We start from the raw sequence: 18,598 nt of genomic DNA on the forward strand, positions 1-18,598 counted from the left end.
CAATGGTTGGGAACTTAACAGAAGGTCCTTGTGAATGTTGAGTCCAGAGCGATAAGGGGGCTTTTGCCTTCAGAGACCGCATTATCTGTGGAGGCAGGGTGTGCAGCAGAATCTGACCACACGAAGTCACTGATAAGTACCACTTGAAATGGGGATCTTGGTACTTGCTGTTCCCCTTGAAGGGCTTACCTCAAATAAAGCTTACTTAAGGTTGGTTTTCAGTTGTCACCTCCAACTATAAGCTTTCACCTGACCGTATTTAAAAATAGCAACATTCCTCCCCTGCATTTTTTATGCTCCTTCCCTGCTTTATGGTCTCCCTAGCATGTGTTGGCATCTTGTTTTTCATTCTCCTCTCACTATGGTAGGGAATTTTTGCTGCTTTATCTGCATGGTCTAAAACAACTTGTGGCATTTGATAAATGTTCACTAAGGAGTATATAAATGAATGGATAGGGAAGACATTCCACCACTGCTTAAACTTGGAAGGAATGCTAGGACCTAAGCCTGCAGGTTAGGTAGGAGAAAAAAGGCCTGAGGCATCCCAGGTAGAGGGCAAAGTCATGAAGAATTTGCCTGCTGTACTGGAAGCCCCTATTTTGTATGAGCTTACTTTTTACTTGTTATAAAGTCACTTTCAGATACTTCAAAACTGTTGTTTTACAAGTTTAAGTATCAAGAGCTATTACCACTTGTGTATATTGTTGTGTGGCCCATTGTATCCATACCTCCATTGTGATGTCATCAAATCATCTCAGGTAAAGGACAGACAGCTCCAACCAGCTTGTAACTTTACTATTATCAGTACATTTATGTCGCTTTTTCTTGCGCATTGATCAGTATGTTTTATCCACCTTGGTTGTTACAATGAAGAATCAGGATAAGGTAAAAATTCTAATGGCCTTACTTTCTTTTTCTTTTCTTTTTTTTTTTTTTAAGAAATAGAACATAGCTATCTGTGGTTCCATCCTCAATTTCATTCCACTCTTTCCCCGCAGGAACTCTTAAGTACTGTCTATATTAATCATCACCTGTATGGTATTCCTAAATACAATATCTTGTGTAGTGTAGTTTTGAAACACTAATCTGGCTTTATGAAGGTAGTATTTACTACCAGTTGATGAAGGCATGCTTGAGCTGAATGGTCTCTGAGCCTGAGTTCCACATCTAGAATTTACAAGAGCCCCAGGTGGAGATGTCATTGAGCCAGATGATGAGTGAATCCTAGGGAACACAAGTCCTCTCAGTTGAACATCTTGGATCTCCTGCATAAATATGCTTAGTGGCTGAATGCTCATTTTATATTTTCTGCTTCTAAGGTCACCATGATCTGAAGATCAATGCAGAACCTTCCTGTGGAGTGAAATGGGTGTCCTCAGCTCATGTAGATGTCAGAATGGGAAGGGAGAACAAGCACTCCAATGGGACATGGTCAAATAAGCCAAGTATAGAACAGAATGGGAGCCAGATACACTAGGACATACTGTCCTCCCATTAAAAGGCAATGAATATCTTGCTCACAGCAGCCTTCAACCTGGCAATTTTTCATTACACACCTTCAGATACGGACTGGTTGCCTTCTAGTTCTTCCAGCTGTTATCTTGGGAGTTACTTTCCCTCTTGTGTTGAATTGCCTATTTGCTGTATGTTTTACTCACATTGTGGAGCACATCCTCCAGTAATTCTTGAGACAGGGTATGTGGGAAGTCAACTTCTTGAAACCCTGCATGTTGAAAAATACACTCAACTCTCATATTTGATAAATAGCTCGGCTGGGTATGAAATTATAGGTTGTAGATTATTTTCCCTCTGAAGTTTAGAGGATTTTTTCCCCCCATTTTATAAATCTATATGGGAATCTGAAGCCATTCTGATTCCTAATATTTTGTATGTTGTTATTTTCATCTCCGTAGAATTCTGTCTCTAGCATTCTGAAATTTCACGATGTTACAGATCTATTTTCATCTATTGTGTGGTGTCTTTTCAATGGAGGCTCATGTCCTTTCACTTCTGGAAATCGTTCAAGTTTTTTATTTTCTTCCCTGTGTTTTCTCCTTTTTTTCTCTTGAATTGTTATTTGGAGTAGGACCTGCTGGACCAGAGGTACTCAAATTGCTTATGTTTCTCTCCCATCTCTGTGCCGTTTTACTCTACTTTCTGAAAGATTTCCCTAAGTGTATCTTCCAAACTTTGTTGAGTTTTTCATTTTTCCTAGAAGACTTTTAATTTCTAAGAGTTTTAGTTTTTATTTAAATTGCTTTTTTATTTGTTTTGGGCTTACATGCTAGAGTTTTTCTTCAGATCTTCGGAAATTCCTGTCTGTTGGCTCATTAAGACTAGAGAAAGGGGGCGCCTGAGTGGCGCAGTCGGTTAAGCGTCTGACTTCAGCCAGGTCACGATCTCGCGGTCCGTGAGTTCGAGCCCCGCGTCAGGCTCTGGGCTGATGGCTCAGAGCCTGGAGCCTGTTTCCGATTCTGTGTCTCCCTCTCTCTCTGCCCCTCCCCCGTTCATGCTCTGTCTCTCTCTGTCCCAAAAATAAATAAACATTAAAAAAAAAAAGTTAAAAAAAAAAAAAAAGACTAGAGAAAGGAGACACTGGAAATTCTGAATGGATAAGTGACATTTGATAATTTTGAGCTTTATTGTAGTCTGAGTGAGCTCTTTGGGTATCTTTCCAGTGTTGGTATCTTTAAGTATTTTGTCATGGAATGGTTATATTCTCAGGGAAGTTTTCATTCTGCCTTGAGAGTAAGTCTGGTAGGCAGAGTTCTGAGTCAAGTAGAGGACGGGGATTTGGAGTATTCTCTGCTTTCAGCATCACTATTCATGAAAGTAATCACTAGGTTAATCACCATATATGCACGCATATGTCATCAACCTTGATTAATTGAGTCTCTATTTGCAAATTTGCCTACTTGCTAAAATTTGAAAACCTAAAAACAATATTGTGGTGCTTTCATGGTCATTTGCAGACCTGCACATAGCAGTTAAAAAGTTGAGTCACAGGGCACCTGGGTGGCTCAGTCTAAGGTTAAGTGCCCAGCTTTTGCTCAGGTCATGATCTTGTGGTTTGTGGGTTCAAGCCCTGCTTCTGGCTCTCTACTGTCCATGCAGAGCCTGCTTCGGATCCTCTGTCACCCACCCAGCCTCTCTCTTTCTCTCTTTCTCTGCCCCTCCTCTGCCAGTGCTCTCTCAAATACAAATATTTAAAAGAAAAAAAGGTGAGTCACCCGATGTGCATGTTCTCAGCAAAATTAGAACAAAGTGATGCCCTGCCTTGTTTCAGCTCTCATCCTGTAAACAAGTGTCCTTTTCACAGTCTGTGCCACATTTTTCATATTTTTGCAATTTTTCTTGGTGATTTTGCTGTACAAAATGACCCCCAAACACAGTGTTGAAATGTACTCTAGTGTTTCTGAGTACAGGAAGTCTGTGATGTGCCTTATGGAGAAACTATGTCTGTTAGATAAGCTTCATCCAGGCATGAGTTATAGCATTGCTGGCTATGAGTGTTCATGGTTACTGAATCAACAATATATATTTATACAGGGTGTCTTTAAATAGGTTGATAGGTTGATAAAAATAGGATGACCAGAGGCTCACAGGACCTTGACACTGTATTTCCCCTAGAAGTAGTAAGTCTGTATTTGCCCATTCAGTGCTCACAGAGACTTTATAGAATGTAACTACCACAAATAATCAGGCAACATGAGGCGCTGCTGAAGACATAGGTAGGCAGACCTCCTCTTTCAATCCTTTTGGGAGAGTAGACAGGCTACAGTTGGAGAGGGCAGTCACCCAGCAGGTATGGGGGGGGGGGGGGGCGTCTAGGAATCCACTCTTTTCAGAACTCTTTCATCTTGGCCCTCCATATTTTAGCAGGCTCTACCTCATGTATCTCGTCCTAATTCCACAGATACTTGCTGCTCTGGGGATTCCTACAACTTTGAAGGGTTCTGCAGTGTTGGTTGGGAAGTGGATGTTGATGTAGTTTTAAGTCTTCTGGGTCACTTATGTCTATCAGTTTTCCAGAGTCCAATTTTTTTATTGTCTTCCTTCCTCCATGACCTGTGGCTCTCTTTGTCTCTTTTCCTTTACTGCAGTTTTTTGGGGACTTGGGGGGAAAGCAAAAACTGATTTGGGTGTTCTCTCTGCCATCCTGTCTTAATTCCTCTTTTTTCTTTCAGAACTCATGTTCCTGAGATAAGTTAATAAGTTGTTACCCCCTTCACCATAGGGCCATGGAAGATGTTGATATTGGTAGTAATTGTATGTTCTGGACTGCAAAGGACAATGTAAGAGTTTTTTGATTCGCTGACAACTGAATGAGAAAATGTCTTTTCTTTTTTCTACCATGCCTTTGTAAGGAAGTGTGGATTGGTAGGTGTCTGTACAGAGTATTCTTAACTTCCAGCTCAGAAATAGTAGGTCTCGTCAGAAGTAAAATTTTTTCCAATTTCATTACAGCCATAATCCTCTCCAGGCTTCTCATAAAATTTTTGAACCGAGATCTTTGTGATGCTTATTTTTCATTGTTAACATGCTAAACAAAACTGTTGATGGCTTCCAGATCACTTTATTTTCCTTGTTTAAAAAATTGTCTTAAGATTTTAAACCAATGTATAAAAATAATAGCCAATGTATAAAAACAGTGGCCACTTTAATAGTCTACTAAGTAATACTCCTCTTAGGGTAAAGACAAATAGCTAAGTTGGTACTTACTGTTTTAGAATATTTCCTATCAAAGGGTTCTTTTTAAAAATGTCAGTGTTTTAATTTTTAAAACAATAATGAGTATTCTTTGTAGAAAAATTGAAAATGCAGGAAACTAAATGTGCACCTTTATTATCACTTAGGTGTGTGTGTCACATATGTGTGTGTGTGTGTGTGTATGTATATCTATACATGTAATGATCTATTTCCAGTCTTTATTTGTAAATATATGAATAAAAATGTATCATTAACATTTCCATGTTATTCTCCCACAGATCGTTTTTAATCACTATATTCTCATTCACTGATTGGCAACCTATTTTTTAGTATAATTTTTGACTTTGTAGGCCATACGGTCTCTGTTAACAACTACTCTACTGTTGTAGTGTGAAAGCAGCAATAGATATTATATAAACAAGCAAATGGGTGTGATTCTTTACTAATAAAGCTTTATGTACAAAAACATACAGTGCCAGATTTGGCCTACTGGCCACAATTTGCTGACCCCTAGATGTTTTTTTAAACTTTTTATTTTGATAAAATTAGTGCACAAGAATTGCAAAATAGTAGAGATCCCATTCACCTTTACCCAGTTTCCCCAGTTTAAGGTCCAGTTTAACTATAGTACAATATCAAAACCAGGAAACATGCATTGGTGCAATGTGCATTTATAGTTCCAGACCATTTTGTTACATGTATAATAACCACAACCACATTATAGCTACAGAACTATTGCATTACCCAAAGGTCTCCCTCATTGTATCCTGTATAGTCTCAACCACCTCCATGCCTTCCTTGTTGGCAATCCTATTTTCCATCTCTATAATTTTGTCATTTTGAGATTGTTACACAAATGAAATCATACAGTATGTGACCTTTTGAGATCGGCTTTTCTCAGCATTGAGATCCATCTAGGTGTTGCATATATCAATAGTGTTCTGTTGCTGAACAGTATTCCAGGGTTTGGATGTTAACAGTATAACCATTCACCTGTTGCAAGGCCTTTTGGTTGTTTTAAATTATTTTAAGGTTCTAGTGATCATATATTCTATGTGATTCAGCATTCTGGAACAAGTACTATAGACCTCATTGATCTCCATGTTTGGTTTAAGTGACTTAGGCACGTGTTCCCTTCCTTATAGTCAAGCTTCAGAATGCAGTATTCCAGGTGTTCTGTTGAATATTGTATCTCATTATTTTAAACTCACTGAACTAATTAAAACTCATGGATTTAAATCAGAGGCTATTTATCCTTCAGGGACTTCCATTTGTTTTGCAGGTTAGTACTGACATATCTGCACTTATGGTGATGGTTGGATCCATAGTCTTAATACTTGTAGAGACAGAGACTCAAGTTTTGAGTCTCAGTGTTATTGCTTACTACCTGTGGTCTCGAGAAGTCCCCCAACTTTCCATCTCTGTTTTCTTATCTGTTAAAAAAAAAGGTGGTACCAACTCTGTCTTGCAGGGCTGCTGTGAGAAGTAAAGGAGATTACGTAGGAAAAGCGTTTGGGAAACCGGAAAACACTACACAAACGTCACAGTAATAATCATAAAAATCATTCTTCATTAGCAGTTTAGAAAAAGCAGTTTTATAATTAAGATGAGTACCTTTTATTCACTAGTAAGTGTGTGGAAGGGTGGAATATTCTTGCTGAAAAAAAAAAACAATTTTAAGACCCAGTTTTACAGAGTTAGAAGGCCAAAAGAACAGAGAGGAAGAGTAATATTTCTGTATGCTGTAATGGATGACCTGTGTTGCAAATACAATACCATCTGGCAGATGTGAGAAGAAATCATTTAAATCAACAATGTCTGTAATGAGCTACCATCTGATTCCTGTTAATCAGTCCTTCCTTTTTCAAACCTTTTCTTGGTTTCCATGACCCTGTTCTCTCCTGTTTCTCCTTCTGGCTTATCATCCTCATCTTCTTGGCCCTTAAATACGGAGTTCCCTAGGGATCATCCCTGTACTTCTCTTTCCATGACCTCTTCCCTGGCAATATCATGCCTTTACATCACTCTCCAAACAAAGCCTACATCTGTGTCTCTAGCCCTGACCTCCCTCATTTCCATCCTGCTGGCTGGATGACTCTCTCAAACTCAGTATTTCCAAAGCTGAGGTCATTTTTCTTACTAAGATGGCCCTTCTTTTCAAATTCTGTTTCTGTCCACAGCCCGACCATGTTCTGTGTCCTTCAGCACTGTTCTCTCTTTGCCACTTCCCCACTCCCTCCACAGCTAGTCATGTTGTCAGTTCTTTGAGCCTGGTGTCTCCCATTTCCTCTTTTCTTTCCAGTTCCAGCCTACACCTTTAGCTTTTTAACTGAAATCCCATCTTCCCTCCCACTACCGTCCATTCGGCCCTCCTCACCTTTGTCACATGAACCTTCCACAGCTCTGTTCAGATTCTTCTTCATGTCAGTGATTGTTCCCCTTGTTTGTAGGATAAAGCCCAGATTGTTAATCTAATATAAAGTCCTCTCCATGATCAGCTTTTCTAATCTTTATGTATTCAACTCCAGGTGAACTTTAAGTAATATGAAGCAAAATCTTCTCAGAATTCCATGTTTTCCTTTTCTTTTGACACTTATCTAACTTTAATGTAATTGATGCCCACATTCTTTTCTGTGCCGGACGTATGTATGGTTTCTCTCAATATTTCTACAGAGTTGCATGTAGCAGATATTTGTTGAATGACTGGTCTTGTGGTAGAAACTCAATTCTTGTTTGGCCCATACATTCAACAAGTATTTACTAAGCACCTTACTATGGGTCAGGTACTTTGAGACATGGGACGTATGTGGGTGCAATCTCGTGCCTTTTTTTTTTTAAATGTATTTGACTTTATTCTTCATTTAACTTTTAAAACACTATAGTTGAATATCAATAACAATAGCAAGTAGTGAGCATATGGTGACTATAGTCCTTCACTCATTCACAACTGTATAGAAAATGCCAGCAGTAAGTGTTCTTCACTGACCTCAGTAAGAGGTCTGACACCAACACCACCCCTAGGATGATGCTTATCCTCACATGCTTCTCCACTGTAATGGTCCCATCTTTCTTGATTTAGATAGAACTCCTCAGTTCTTTCTACTCGGTCCTTTTCATCAGTATTTTATACTCTCTCTCAGGTAGGAGTTTTTCCTGCAAAACTCTTTGAGAGAGAGAAAGCCATTCTCAGGAAAGTTGACCTTAAATTTGATTATTAGGTGATCCTTTACATATGACCTATGATAAATTGCCATGCCTTCATTTAGCACACACACAGACGTTGCACTCTAGTAGGAATCTTAGAGATGTTACTGTTAGGTAATTTATCACTTTTAAAAAATATTTATTTATTTTGAGAGAGACCGTGCGCACAAGTGAGGGGATGGGCAGAGAGGAGAGAGGGAGAGGATCCCAAGCAGGCTCTGTGCTGTCAGCATGGAACCCAGTGCAGGGCTTAATCCCACAAACCCGTGAGATCATTGACCTGAGCCAAAATCCACAGTCAGACGTTCAACTAGCTGAGCCACCCAGGTGCCCCAGTTAATTTATGACTTTATACTAAAGTATTAACTTTGTACTTCTGTCTAAAGCAAGGCTATCAGGTGCTTAGTTTAGGAGTATATTAAATGTACTCTGGTTGCCTGAAGGATATGGAATTTACCTGTTTAGTGAAGTGAGAAGTCTCTGTTAGAAGAGGAAAATGGGTGAGTTCATGAAATATCTTCCTAAGAGAAGTTGGTGGGGAGGGAAAAGAGTGAGGAGATCAAGCTATTGAGGTCCCCTCCAGTTAGTCATTTCTTCTTGGGCAGGCAGTTCCACGAAACTAACATAATGTGCTTTTGGATCTTATACAGATGGCAATCAGGAGTTACTTCCCTGTGAAGTCTGTGGAAGACGCTTTGCAGCAGATGTTCTGGTAAACATAAAGACATTTTGTAGATGTGTTTCGTTGGAGTTAAATGAACTGTCAAGTCAGTGAGGAGGCTGTAGCGGCAAAGATTAAAGACAGATGTGGAGAGAAAGCGAGGGAAGAGGGTAGGATAACCTATGGCTGGCAGGCCCGGAGGACACTGAGGCGGATAGATGCCACCCCATTCAGAAGGGAGTGTAATTAAACATGGTACTCTTAGAAAAAGGATGCCAGATGAAAGTGTTTTGGCACAGCTCATTGTCTCTTGAGAGCTTTTGGCTCTTTTGCCTTTTCTATAAGCATCAAAAATTCAAATTTTAAGGCCAAAGCACCAGGGAAATTAGCTAGTCAAGAGGAATGAACATTGAATTTGGAGCATCTGGAAACTTGGCTTTTAGCCTCAAATTTGTCACTAATTCTGACAAGTCCTTTAACCTCCCTCTGTTTCCTGCTTTGCCACGTATGAAGACAGAACCTTTCAATTTTCAGGGGTTTTATGTAATTTGAACAAAATGGATGTAAGGCCTGTTCCAAGATTTAATTGTTAATCAGATTCAAGCTAACTGCTTGTCAAGTCCCCTGATTGATGCCTATAAAGTGGAATAAAAGCTTAATTTATTTAAAAATTGGGGAATCAAACAGGTATTAGACCTCGGTATTCTAAAGAGATGCCCAAGAAAAATGATTAAAAACAAACAAACAACTTACGGTGATAATACAACTATGAGATTATACATTTTAGACATAAAATGCTCCTTAGACATAAGGAGACATAAGCAGACTTAAAGGTTTTGGACCATATACCTGACTACATTTGGGGCAAAAGACTATATAATAAGGTTGTAAGTTTTGTTTCTCTGGGGAATTTTAAAAATGAAATACCTGTTCTGATTAACTATAGTTAGCGCTTCCTGAATTTAGAAACAGGAGTTCACAGCGCCTGTTGTGGCCCAGGAATCCACTGGTGTGCTGCTTTTTGCCAAGCCAGGCTTGCACCCCATAAGGATGAGTTGCAGAACTAGGAGGTACCATTCCACTTGAAATGGAATCACTGAATGTCAAATGTGTCTTTGCGTCTTCTTGGTTTTTACTTTCTAGGCCTATCTCCAGGCTACAAAGAGCATTTGATCGAATGATGTGATACCTTTCTTTCCTTTAATTTAAAATGGAGGGGACGCCTGGATGCCTTAGTCAGTTGAGTGTCTGACTCTTGATTTCAGCTCAGGTCATGATCTCATGGTTTGTGGCTTCAAGCCCCCACATCCAGGCTCCGCAATGCGGAGCCTGCTTTGGAGTCTCTCTTCCTCTCTATCTCTCTCAGAATAAATAAACTTTAAAAAGATAATAATAAAATGGAGGGCACCTGGCGGGCTCAATCAGTAGAGCATGTGACTCCTGATCTTGGGGTCATGAGTTTGAGCCCTACATGGGATGTAGAGATTACTTAAATAAAACTTAAAAAAATAAAATGGTATAGCTTGTTTGTAACCAAGTATAGGGATTTTTTATAGAGTCCGTATTTTGTTGGGTCTGGACAAAGGAACTGTGTGTTAACCATTATGAGTTCCATATCCACCAAGGAAGAGGCCATTTAGTGCAAAGTTGTTGGCATAATTCTATAGCAGTGATGCCCTAGCAGATTTTGTAAGGGTGGTACACAGGCAAAGCTCTGTTTGTTGGTGCCGTTTTTTATGTACTAGAAATGTTGACTACTTAAAGGATTACTTGGCTGGAGTAAAGAATGTTTTCCCTGCCGATTATCTGTTAAATGTTAAATATTGTAACACTTTAAAACTTAATATTAAAAGTTTAGATTTGCTCTGAAATAGATGACTTCATGGATGTGAAATGTTTGGATAAATTAAAGGAAAATATCTTCATAATGTAAATGGAATTAGTGTATTCTTCACTTATTTGTATGGTTGTCCCAGTTGTCTTTTGCAGATGTTCTCAAATATTTCTTTGAAACCTCTCCACTCCTTGAGGAAGTTAAGTAGTTTAACGTGCTCTATGTAGAAAAGTGGCCCCGTTGAATTCAATTTTGAAATTGCTGAGTAGTAAGAAGAGTTTTCTTGAGAAGGTTCCATCGGTAGGAGCTAAGTTTCCCCCTGCTGTATGCAAAGGGCTATCTCAAAAGAACGGTAAAATGGAATATTAGGATTGCTGGGACTCAGATTCCCTGTTATGTTACTGGATGCCTTGCTCGTGGAATTTGGAAACCGTGGAGGCAGGAAACAGGAGACAGGAAAATTTCCTTGGCTTCAGTGAGTACCTAGCTCAATATCAAAAATATTTATTTCGATTTAAACTAGAATGTTTGCCTTCTCAACATTATTTAATGCCTGGAATCATTCACGCAGCCTAAGTGGTAGAGTTCAGTGTATAAAACCAAATTCGAAATAAGTCTCTGTAGCTGTGGAGGCCTTTTCTTGACCTTGCCCTCACGCAATATCTAGTGATGTGTAACATGGGTGGAGAGAGCCAGATGGATTTGCTCTGCTGTGATTTGAGAGTTAGAGAATGAACTTGGCTCCGAAGGTGAACCCCGTCATTCTAGTGGGGGCTGCCTGAGTACAAACCTTGTGACTATACATGTTAAAAATTTTAATCCCCACTGTTTCTTTTCTAGGAAAGACATGGACCAATATGTAGGAAACTCTTCAACAAAAAGCGTAAACCTTTCAATTCCCTGAAACAAAGATTACAGGGCACTGACATTCTCATTGTGAGAACAGCTCCTCAGTCCAAGGTACTATCAGTATCGTGCTTGTTCTTCTTGATTACATCCTTAAGTACATTAAAGCCCCTTTTTGGCTCTCTGGTTTCATTTTTGCTTGATAGTGCAGTGTAATGTCATGTAAGTATAATCCACCTTTACTGTTTTCTTTTTAATCAGGCTCACTTAGATTTCGAAATGTATTTCAGATACTTTCCAGATGTGGCAAAAAAGAATCTCGTTTATGTTTTCATTAGTGTAGCATTAAATCTCGCAATTAACTTGGAAGAAAGTCCCTTTTCATCTTACAGTTAAGTCTTTCTGTAAAGTGTTGTCGTTTGTTTTTCTGATTGTTATTTTGTGTTTTCCCACACTGTTGTGACTTGCAAATTTTATTACTGTATTTTTCCAAATCTCTTTTTGTACTCTTGAACACAGATTTTCTTTTCCCTCCAAATTTCACAGTCCTATGTCCTGTAAATTTAAATCCCAGCTTAAAATAAAGTTGCAAGGGACAGATGTACAGTCGAGGTTAGTATATATTGGTTTTCTTTTTTATAGCATCAACCTGTGAGGAGATCTAACTGGAGACAACAGCATGAAGATTTCATTAATGCAATCCGTTCAGCCAAGCAGTCTACACTAGCCGTTAAAGAAGGCCGACCTCTCCCACCTCCACCTCCTCCATCCATCAACCCAGGTGTGGGGCCAGTTTGGTTTGCTTTGGGCATTTTATTCTTAACCAATTGTGCTTGATTCGGGGCCAGATCATCATGCCTTGCTTCCTCCTCTGCATTCTAAAATTAATAATAACAAATTATAAAAGTATTTTTATCATACAATATATCTTATCCTAATTTTATTTTAATTCCGTATAAAGATTCTGTGTTTCTTTCTAACTCTGTTTCAACATAAGACCACTACATAACTCCAGGAGACACCGTTCACATCATGGTCTATGAGAATGGGGCTGTGCAGGATACTTCTCCAATACAGTGTCAGATACCCAAGCTCTGGGTTTGTTTGTTTGTTTGTTTGTTTGTTTGTTTTTGGTGGGGAGGGCAGGGGGATAGGGTTTTGTTGTGAGATAAAAATCCCATAATATGAAATTCACTGTCTTAACCATTTTAAGTTGTGCAATTTAGTGGCCTAAAGGCTTTTTACCCTAAACTTTTCATTTTGAAAATTTTCAAATTTACTGAAAAGAGGAAGGTATAGTACAGTAATCACTCATACACCATACCTTCCATTGAAATTTGACAGTTGTTTACATTGTCATATTTTCTGTCTTATTTTTGGGGGGACAGAACTATTTAACACTAAGTTTCAGACATCATAACACTTTACTTTTAACTGTATCAGTATGCGTTTCTGAAGTATGCGTGCATTTTCTTGCATAATATAGGGATTCATATTTTCCCAGTTATCTTAAGAATGTCTTTTAAAGCTCACTCCTTGCTCCCTAATCACAATCCAAGAATCATGCATTTTTTGTTGTTGTCTCTTCTTTAATCTTGCACAATACCCTTACTAAGCCAGTAGGCTTTTAGGATATCTTTTAGGACATCTTTTAGGATATCTCTTGTTCTAGATTTGTCTGGTTTTTTTTTACTCAGGCTAATGTTTAACTTGTTCCTCTATCCTCTATTTTTCTGTAAATTGGAAATTAGGGCTAGAGACTCTATTAGATTAATATTAATATTAATCCCTATCAGATATAAGATTTTCAAGTATTTTCTCCCATTCTGTAGACTTTCTTTTCACTTTTTTTTTTGTCTTTACACTTTCTTGATGGTATCCTTTGATACACAAATTTTTTTTAATTTTGATAAAAGTGCAGTTTATTTTTCTTTTGTTTCCTAGCTTTTGATTGTCAGATCCAAAAAATCATTGCAAAATCCATGTCATGAAGCCTTCCCCATGTGCTTTCTTCTAAGAGTTTTATATTTTCAGCTTTTACAGTTTTGTATTTGAGCCAGGTGGAGTTAATTCTGTATGTGGCATAAGGTAAGATCCCAGCTTCATTGGAAGTTGCATATCTAGTTTTACATGTGGGTATCTAGTTTTCTCAGCACTGTTTGTTGAAAAGACTATCCTTTCCCTATTGAGTGATCTTGGCACCCTTATAAAAAGTCATTTGACCATATATGTGAAGGTTTATTTCTGAGCTACTCTAGTCTGTTTTTCTATATGTCTGTCTTTATGCCAGTAACACCTGTTTTGATTACTCTAGTAAGTTTGTAGTAAGTGTTGAAAGTCCTCCACGATTGTTTTGGTTATTTGGGGACCTCTGAGATTGTATATGAATTTTTAGGATGGATTTTTTTTTTGTTGTTTCTGAAAATGCCACTGGGATTTTTATAGGGATTGCATTAAATCTATACATTGCTTTGAGTAGTGTTATCGTCTTAACAAAATTGTTTTCCAGTCCATGAACATGCAATGTCTTTTCATTTATTTATTTTCTTTTTAATTTCTATCATCAACATTTCATTAACTAGGTATAGGAACATACAAGTCTTTCACCCCTTTGGTTTGATTTATTCCTATTTTATTATTTTTGATGTTATAGTAAATGGAATTGTTAAGTTTATTTTCAGATTGTTCATTGCTAGTATATAGAAATACGACTGATTTGAGGGTATTAATTTTGTATCCTACAACTCAGTTGAATTTTGTTAGCTCTAACAGTTTTTTTGTTTTGTTTTGTTTTGTTTTTTTTTGGTGTGGAATTTTCAGGGTTTTCTACATTTAAAATTATGTCATTTGTGAACTGATGTAATTTTACTTCTTCCTCTCCAGTTTGTCTCTTTTATTTCTTTTTCATGTCTAAATCCTCTGGTTAGAACTTCCAATACTATATTGTACAGCAGTGGTGAAAGCAGATATCCTTGTCTTGTTTTCCATTGAGTAAATGTTATCTGAGAGTTATAACTGGCTATTTAAAACATAAATAATAACATATTGTAAGGATTATGCATGTGGAAGTGGTGAAATGTATGAAAACAATACAATAAGGTTAAGTAAGGAAAATGGACATACATTGTTGAAAGTTTTCTGTGTATTAGACATGAATAAGTTTAGTACCCATTATACATGAATAGGTGTAGTATTGTTTGAAGGTAGAATATTATATCTTAAAGATGTCTATTATAAACCCTAGAGTAAACACACAAAAATATTGACATATCAGTAATAAGACAATAGGTGGAGTGGAGATAAAATGGAAGAAAATTCAATCTAAGAGAAGATAGGAAAAGGGCGGGGGGGACAACAAAGAAAAGATGGGATAAAGACAAATAGCAAGATGGTAAACTTAAACCCAACCATATGGATAGTTGCGTATAAATGACCTAAACCCTTCAGATAAAAAGCAGATTGTCAGACTGAATAATAAAGCAAGGTCCAATTATATACTTTCCACAAGAAACACACTTTAAATAGAAAGATGTAAATAAATGTGCCAGGCAGGTGAGCAAACAAGGAGGTGACCCAGGTAGCCTACAGAGACCACACTCTCAGGACAGCTGCTCCTATGTTAGCAGGCTGCTGCCGCCTCAAGGGGACATACACCAGGGTGGCCATATCTAATTTCTCAAAGGATGTCAGAAATGCAGATTTCCTGATTTATAAATACCAGAAACTCAAATGTTTTAGAAACTTCAGGTTTGAACCTCTGAGGTTGGAAGTCAGTCAGCGGTTTTCCTTGGAGGGGTGGGGATGAGCAGGAGTGGACATGAGGAACATTGCTGAGAATGTTCTGTGTCTTGATCCGGGCTGGATTACATGGGTGTGTGCAGCTTGAAAACATTTCGTGGAGACATACATTTATGATCTGTGCCTTCCCTCTTGGATAAAAAGATAAAAGGAGAAATAAACACCAGCAATGTCAAAACAACTATAGACTGGCATGTTAAAAGCATGGGGAAAGATATACATGCAAATAATAATCATAAAACCTGAGTGCTAATATTAACATCAGGCAAAGCAAATGTCAAGTGTTATTAACAAGAGTAACGATTAAACATACATATTCATCAAGAAGGCCTATCAGTCCTAAATGTTTATGTACCTAGTAACAGAGTTCAGAGAACAGAAAACAAAAACTGACAAAACTCTAGACAGATTCACAGTTATATTTAGAGATTTTAGTGTTCCTTTCTTAGTAGCTAATGAAATAAGCAACAGGAAAATTAGTAAGGACGTAGGACATTTTCTAATGTGAACAACAGTATCAACCAGTTTGACCTAATTGGTATCTAAAGCTATAATGTGACGTGTAGCAACAGCAGAATATAATTCTTTTTAAGTACACATGGAGCATTTGTCCAGGATGTGTAGGGCCACAAAGTAAGTTTCAGTAAATGTAAAAGGATTGAGATATCATGCAGATTGTTACTTGACAAAGCAGAATTAAATTGAAATTTATGATGAAAATATATCTAGAAAATTTCCTAATATTTGGAAATTATCAGCTTTTCTTAATGCACGGATTTAAGAAGAAATCGTAAGAGAAATGGGAAAATATTTTGAACTGAATGGTAATGAAAACATCAAAATTTGTGGGATTCAGCTACAACAGTGCAAGGAGGAGGTTTATAGCTTAAAAAAAAAAGCTTATAATTAGAAAAGAAAAAAAAGTTTAAACCAATTGCTTTGTATGTTTTCTCTTTAAAAAGTTTCAAGAACAAATTACACCTCAGTTAAGTAGAGGGAAGAAAATAGTAAATGTAGTTCACCATATTAACAAAATATTTGTAAAAGCATATGATTATCCCACTAGGTACAGGAAAAGCCTGTGACAAAATGCAACCCCTGTACATGTTTATATAAGAAAATTCTTAGAAAGGTAGAAATAGAAGGGAAACACCTCAATAAAAGGACATTTTTGAACAATCTGCAGTTAACATTACATTTGATGAAAAACTGAACACTTTCCCACTGAGATGAGAAAAAGCAAGGATGTCTTTTCTGACCACTTCTGTTCAATACTGTACTAAAGATATAGTACCCACCGAAATAAGGAAATAAATTATTGGAGAGGAAGAGGTAAAACTGTCTTTCTTCATAGACAACATAACCATGAATGAGTAAATATAGAAAATCTTAGGAAACTGTAAGAAAGCTACTGGAGTTAAAAGTTCATTTAACACACTTTTCAGGATATAAAGTCAATATACATAAATAATTTATATTTTTATATACTAGGCATAAACAATTAAAAAATGAAATTAAAAATATGTTTACAATCGGGGCGCCTGGGTGGCTCAGTCGGTTAAGCATCCGACTTCAGCTCAGGTCATGATCTCCCTGGGTTTGCGGGTTCGAGCCCTGCGTCAAGCTCTGTGCTGACAGTTCAGAGCCTGGAGCCTCCTTCAGATTCTGTGTCTCCTCCTCTCTCTGCCCCTCCCATGCTCATGCTCTCTCTCTCTCAGTAATAAATAAATGTTAAAAAAAAAATACGTTTACAATTATGAAAAAGCATTAGTACTTAGGGGTATGTTTTTTTTTAAAGGTTTTTTTTAAATTATTTTTTTTAATGTTTATTTATTTTTGGGACAGAGAGAGACAGAGCATGAATGGGGGAGGGTCAGAGAGAGAGGGAGACACAGAATCTGAAGCAGGCTCCAGGCTCTGAGCTGTCAGCACAGAGCCCGACGTGGGGCTCGAACTCACAGACCGTGAGATCATGACCTGAGCCGAAGTCGGACGCTTAACCGACTGAGCCACCCAGGTGCCCCTACTTAGGGGTATGTTTAACAAAATATGTGTAAGACTTGAAAAATGAAAACCATGAAACACTGTTCAGAGAAATTTTAAAAAGACCAAAATAAATGGAGAGATTTACCATTTTCATGATTTGAAAGACTCAGTATTATGTTACCATGTCAGTTCTTCCCAAATTGATCTATGGACTCAGTGTAATTCCAGTAAAAACCTCTGCAAGTTTTCTTTGCCACATAGGAATTCACCAGTTGACTTTAAAATTATATGGAAATTCAAAGGATCTGGAATAGCCAAGATAGTTTGGAAAAAAGGGAAAAAATTGGAGGACTTACACTACCTGATGTTAAGACTTATTATGATGTTAGAGTTATTCAGTAATTTGATATTGGTGTATCAATTGAACAGAAAAGAGTATCTGGTTGTAGATCCACGTATGGGCGATTGATTTTTGACATAAATATCCATTTGGAGAAAATGAGTCATGATCCTTATACAAAAATTAATCGACAAAAATTAACTGACAAAAATTAATTCACAATGGAACATTGACCTTATAAGTGCTACAACAGTAAGATTTCTAGAAAAACCAAAAATCTTTGCTCTAAGAGTCAACCAAGATTTCTTAAGCAGGATATAAAATGTACAGATTTTTAAAAAGGAAATTGATAAATTGGGCTTCACCAAAATTAAAAATTTTAGTCTTGAGAGACACCATTAAGAGAGTGCAAAGGCAAGCCACAGGCTGAGAGATAATACTCATAATACATACTGACAAAGGACTCATATCAAGAATATAGAAAGAACGCTTGAAATTCAAGAAGACAACCCAGTAAGAAAAAAGGTGAGAGATGTATTTGAACAGATACATCACAGAATAATGGCCAATAAGAACATAAAAAGATACTTAACATCATTTCTGTCAAGGAAATATGAATTACAACTACGGTGAGATACTACCACATACCCACTTGATGGCTAAAATTAAGGACTGACAATACAAATGATAGCAAGGATGTGGAACAGCTGGAAGTCTCCCACTGCTGAAGGGAGTGTAAAATAGGACAGCTACTCTGCACTGGTATTTTCTTAAGTTAAACATGCGCTTATTTATAGAGCAATTCTATACCTAGGTATTTTTGCAAAAAACTGGAAACGTGTCCTTAGAAAAGACTTATATATTAATGTTCATAGTAGCTCTATATAGCATAAACTGGGGGAAAACCCCCCTGCAAACGTCCATCAGCAAGTGAGTAGATACAAAAATTGTGTAATTATTTACAAAACAGAATACAACTCCACAGTAAGAAGAAAGTGCTACTATATAAGCAGCAACATGGGTATTCTCTTATGTGAAACTATACAACAGATAAAACTTGAGTGGCAGGAAGGGTGCCTGGTGGCTCAGTTGGTTGCATGTCGCACTTTTGATTTCAGCTCAGGTCATGATCCCAGGGTTGTGGGATCAAGCCCCACGTTGGGCTCCACACTGAGCATGGAGTCTGCTTAAGATTCAGTCTCTCTCTCTCGCTCTGTCC

At 37.6% G+C, this 18,598-nt stretch overlaps 1 protein-coding gene across 5 annotated transcripts in view; it reads left to right on the forward strand.

Annotated features, from left to right (window-relative positions):
* ZC2HC1B (zinc finger C2HC-type containing 1B) overlaps positions 1–18,598 on the forward strand; it is a 41,596-nt gene that overhangs the window by 1,437 nt on the left and 21,561 nt on the right. For 2 of the 5 annotated variants that reach the window (XM_045499893.1, XM_045499892.1), the window contains exons 2-4: positions 8,565–8,626; positions 11,250–11,369; positions 11,898–12,036. In XM_045499893.1, coding sequence (XP_045355849.1) covers positions 8,565–8,626; positions 11,250–11,369; positions 11,898–12,036 — 321 coding nt within the window. Of the gene's footprint in view, positions 1–3,159; positions 3,806–4,187; positions 4,381–8,564; positions 8,627–11,249; positions 11,370–11,897; positions 12,037–18,598 lie in introns of those variants that run through there. The other 3 variants (XM_045499890.1, XM_045499889.1, XM_045499891.1) reach the window with 3 other exon arrangements.

Source organism: Leopardus geoffroyi, chromosome B2, assembly GCF_018350155.1.
Source record: "Leopardus geoffroyi isolate Oge1 chromosome B2, O.geoffroyi_Oge1_pat1.0, whole genome shotgun sequence".
Classification (NCBI taxonomy): domain Eukaryota; kingdom Metazoa; phylum Chordata; class Mammalia; order Carnivora; family Felidae; genus Leopardus; species Leopardus geoffroyi.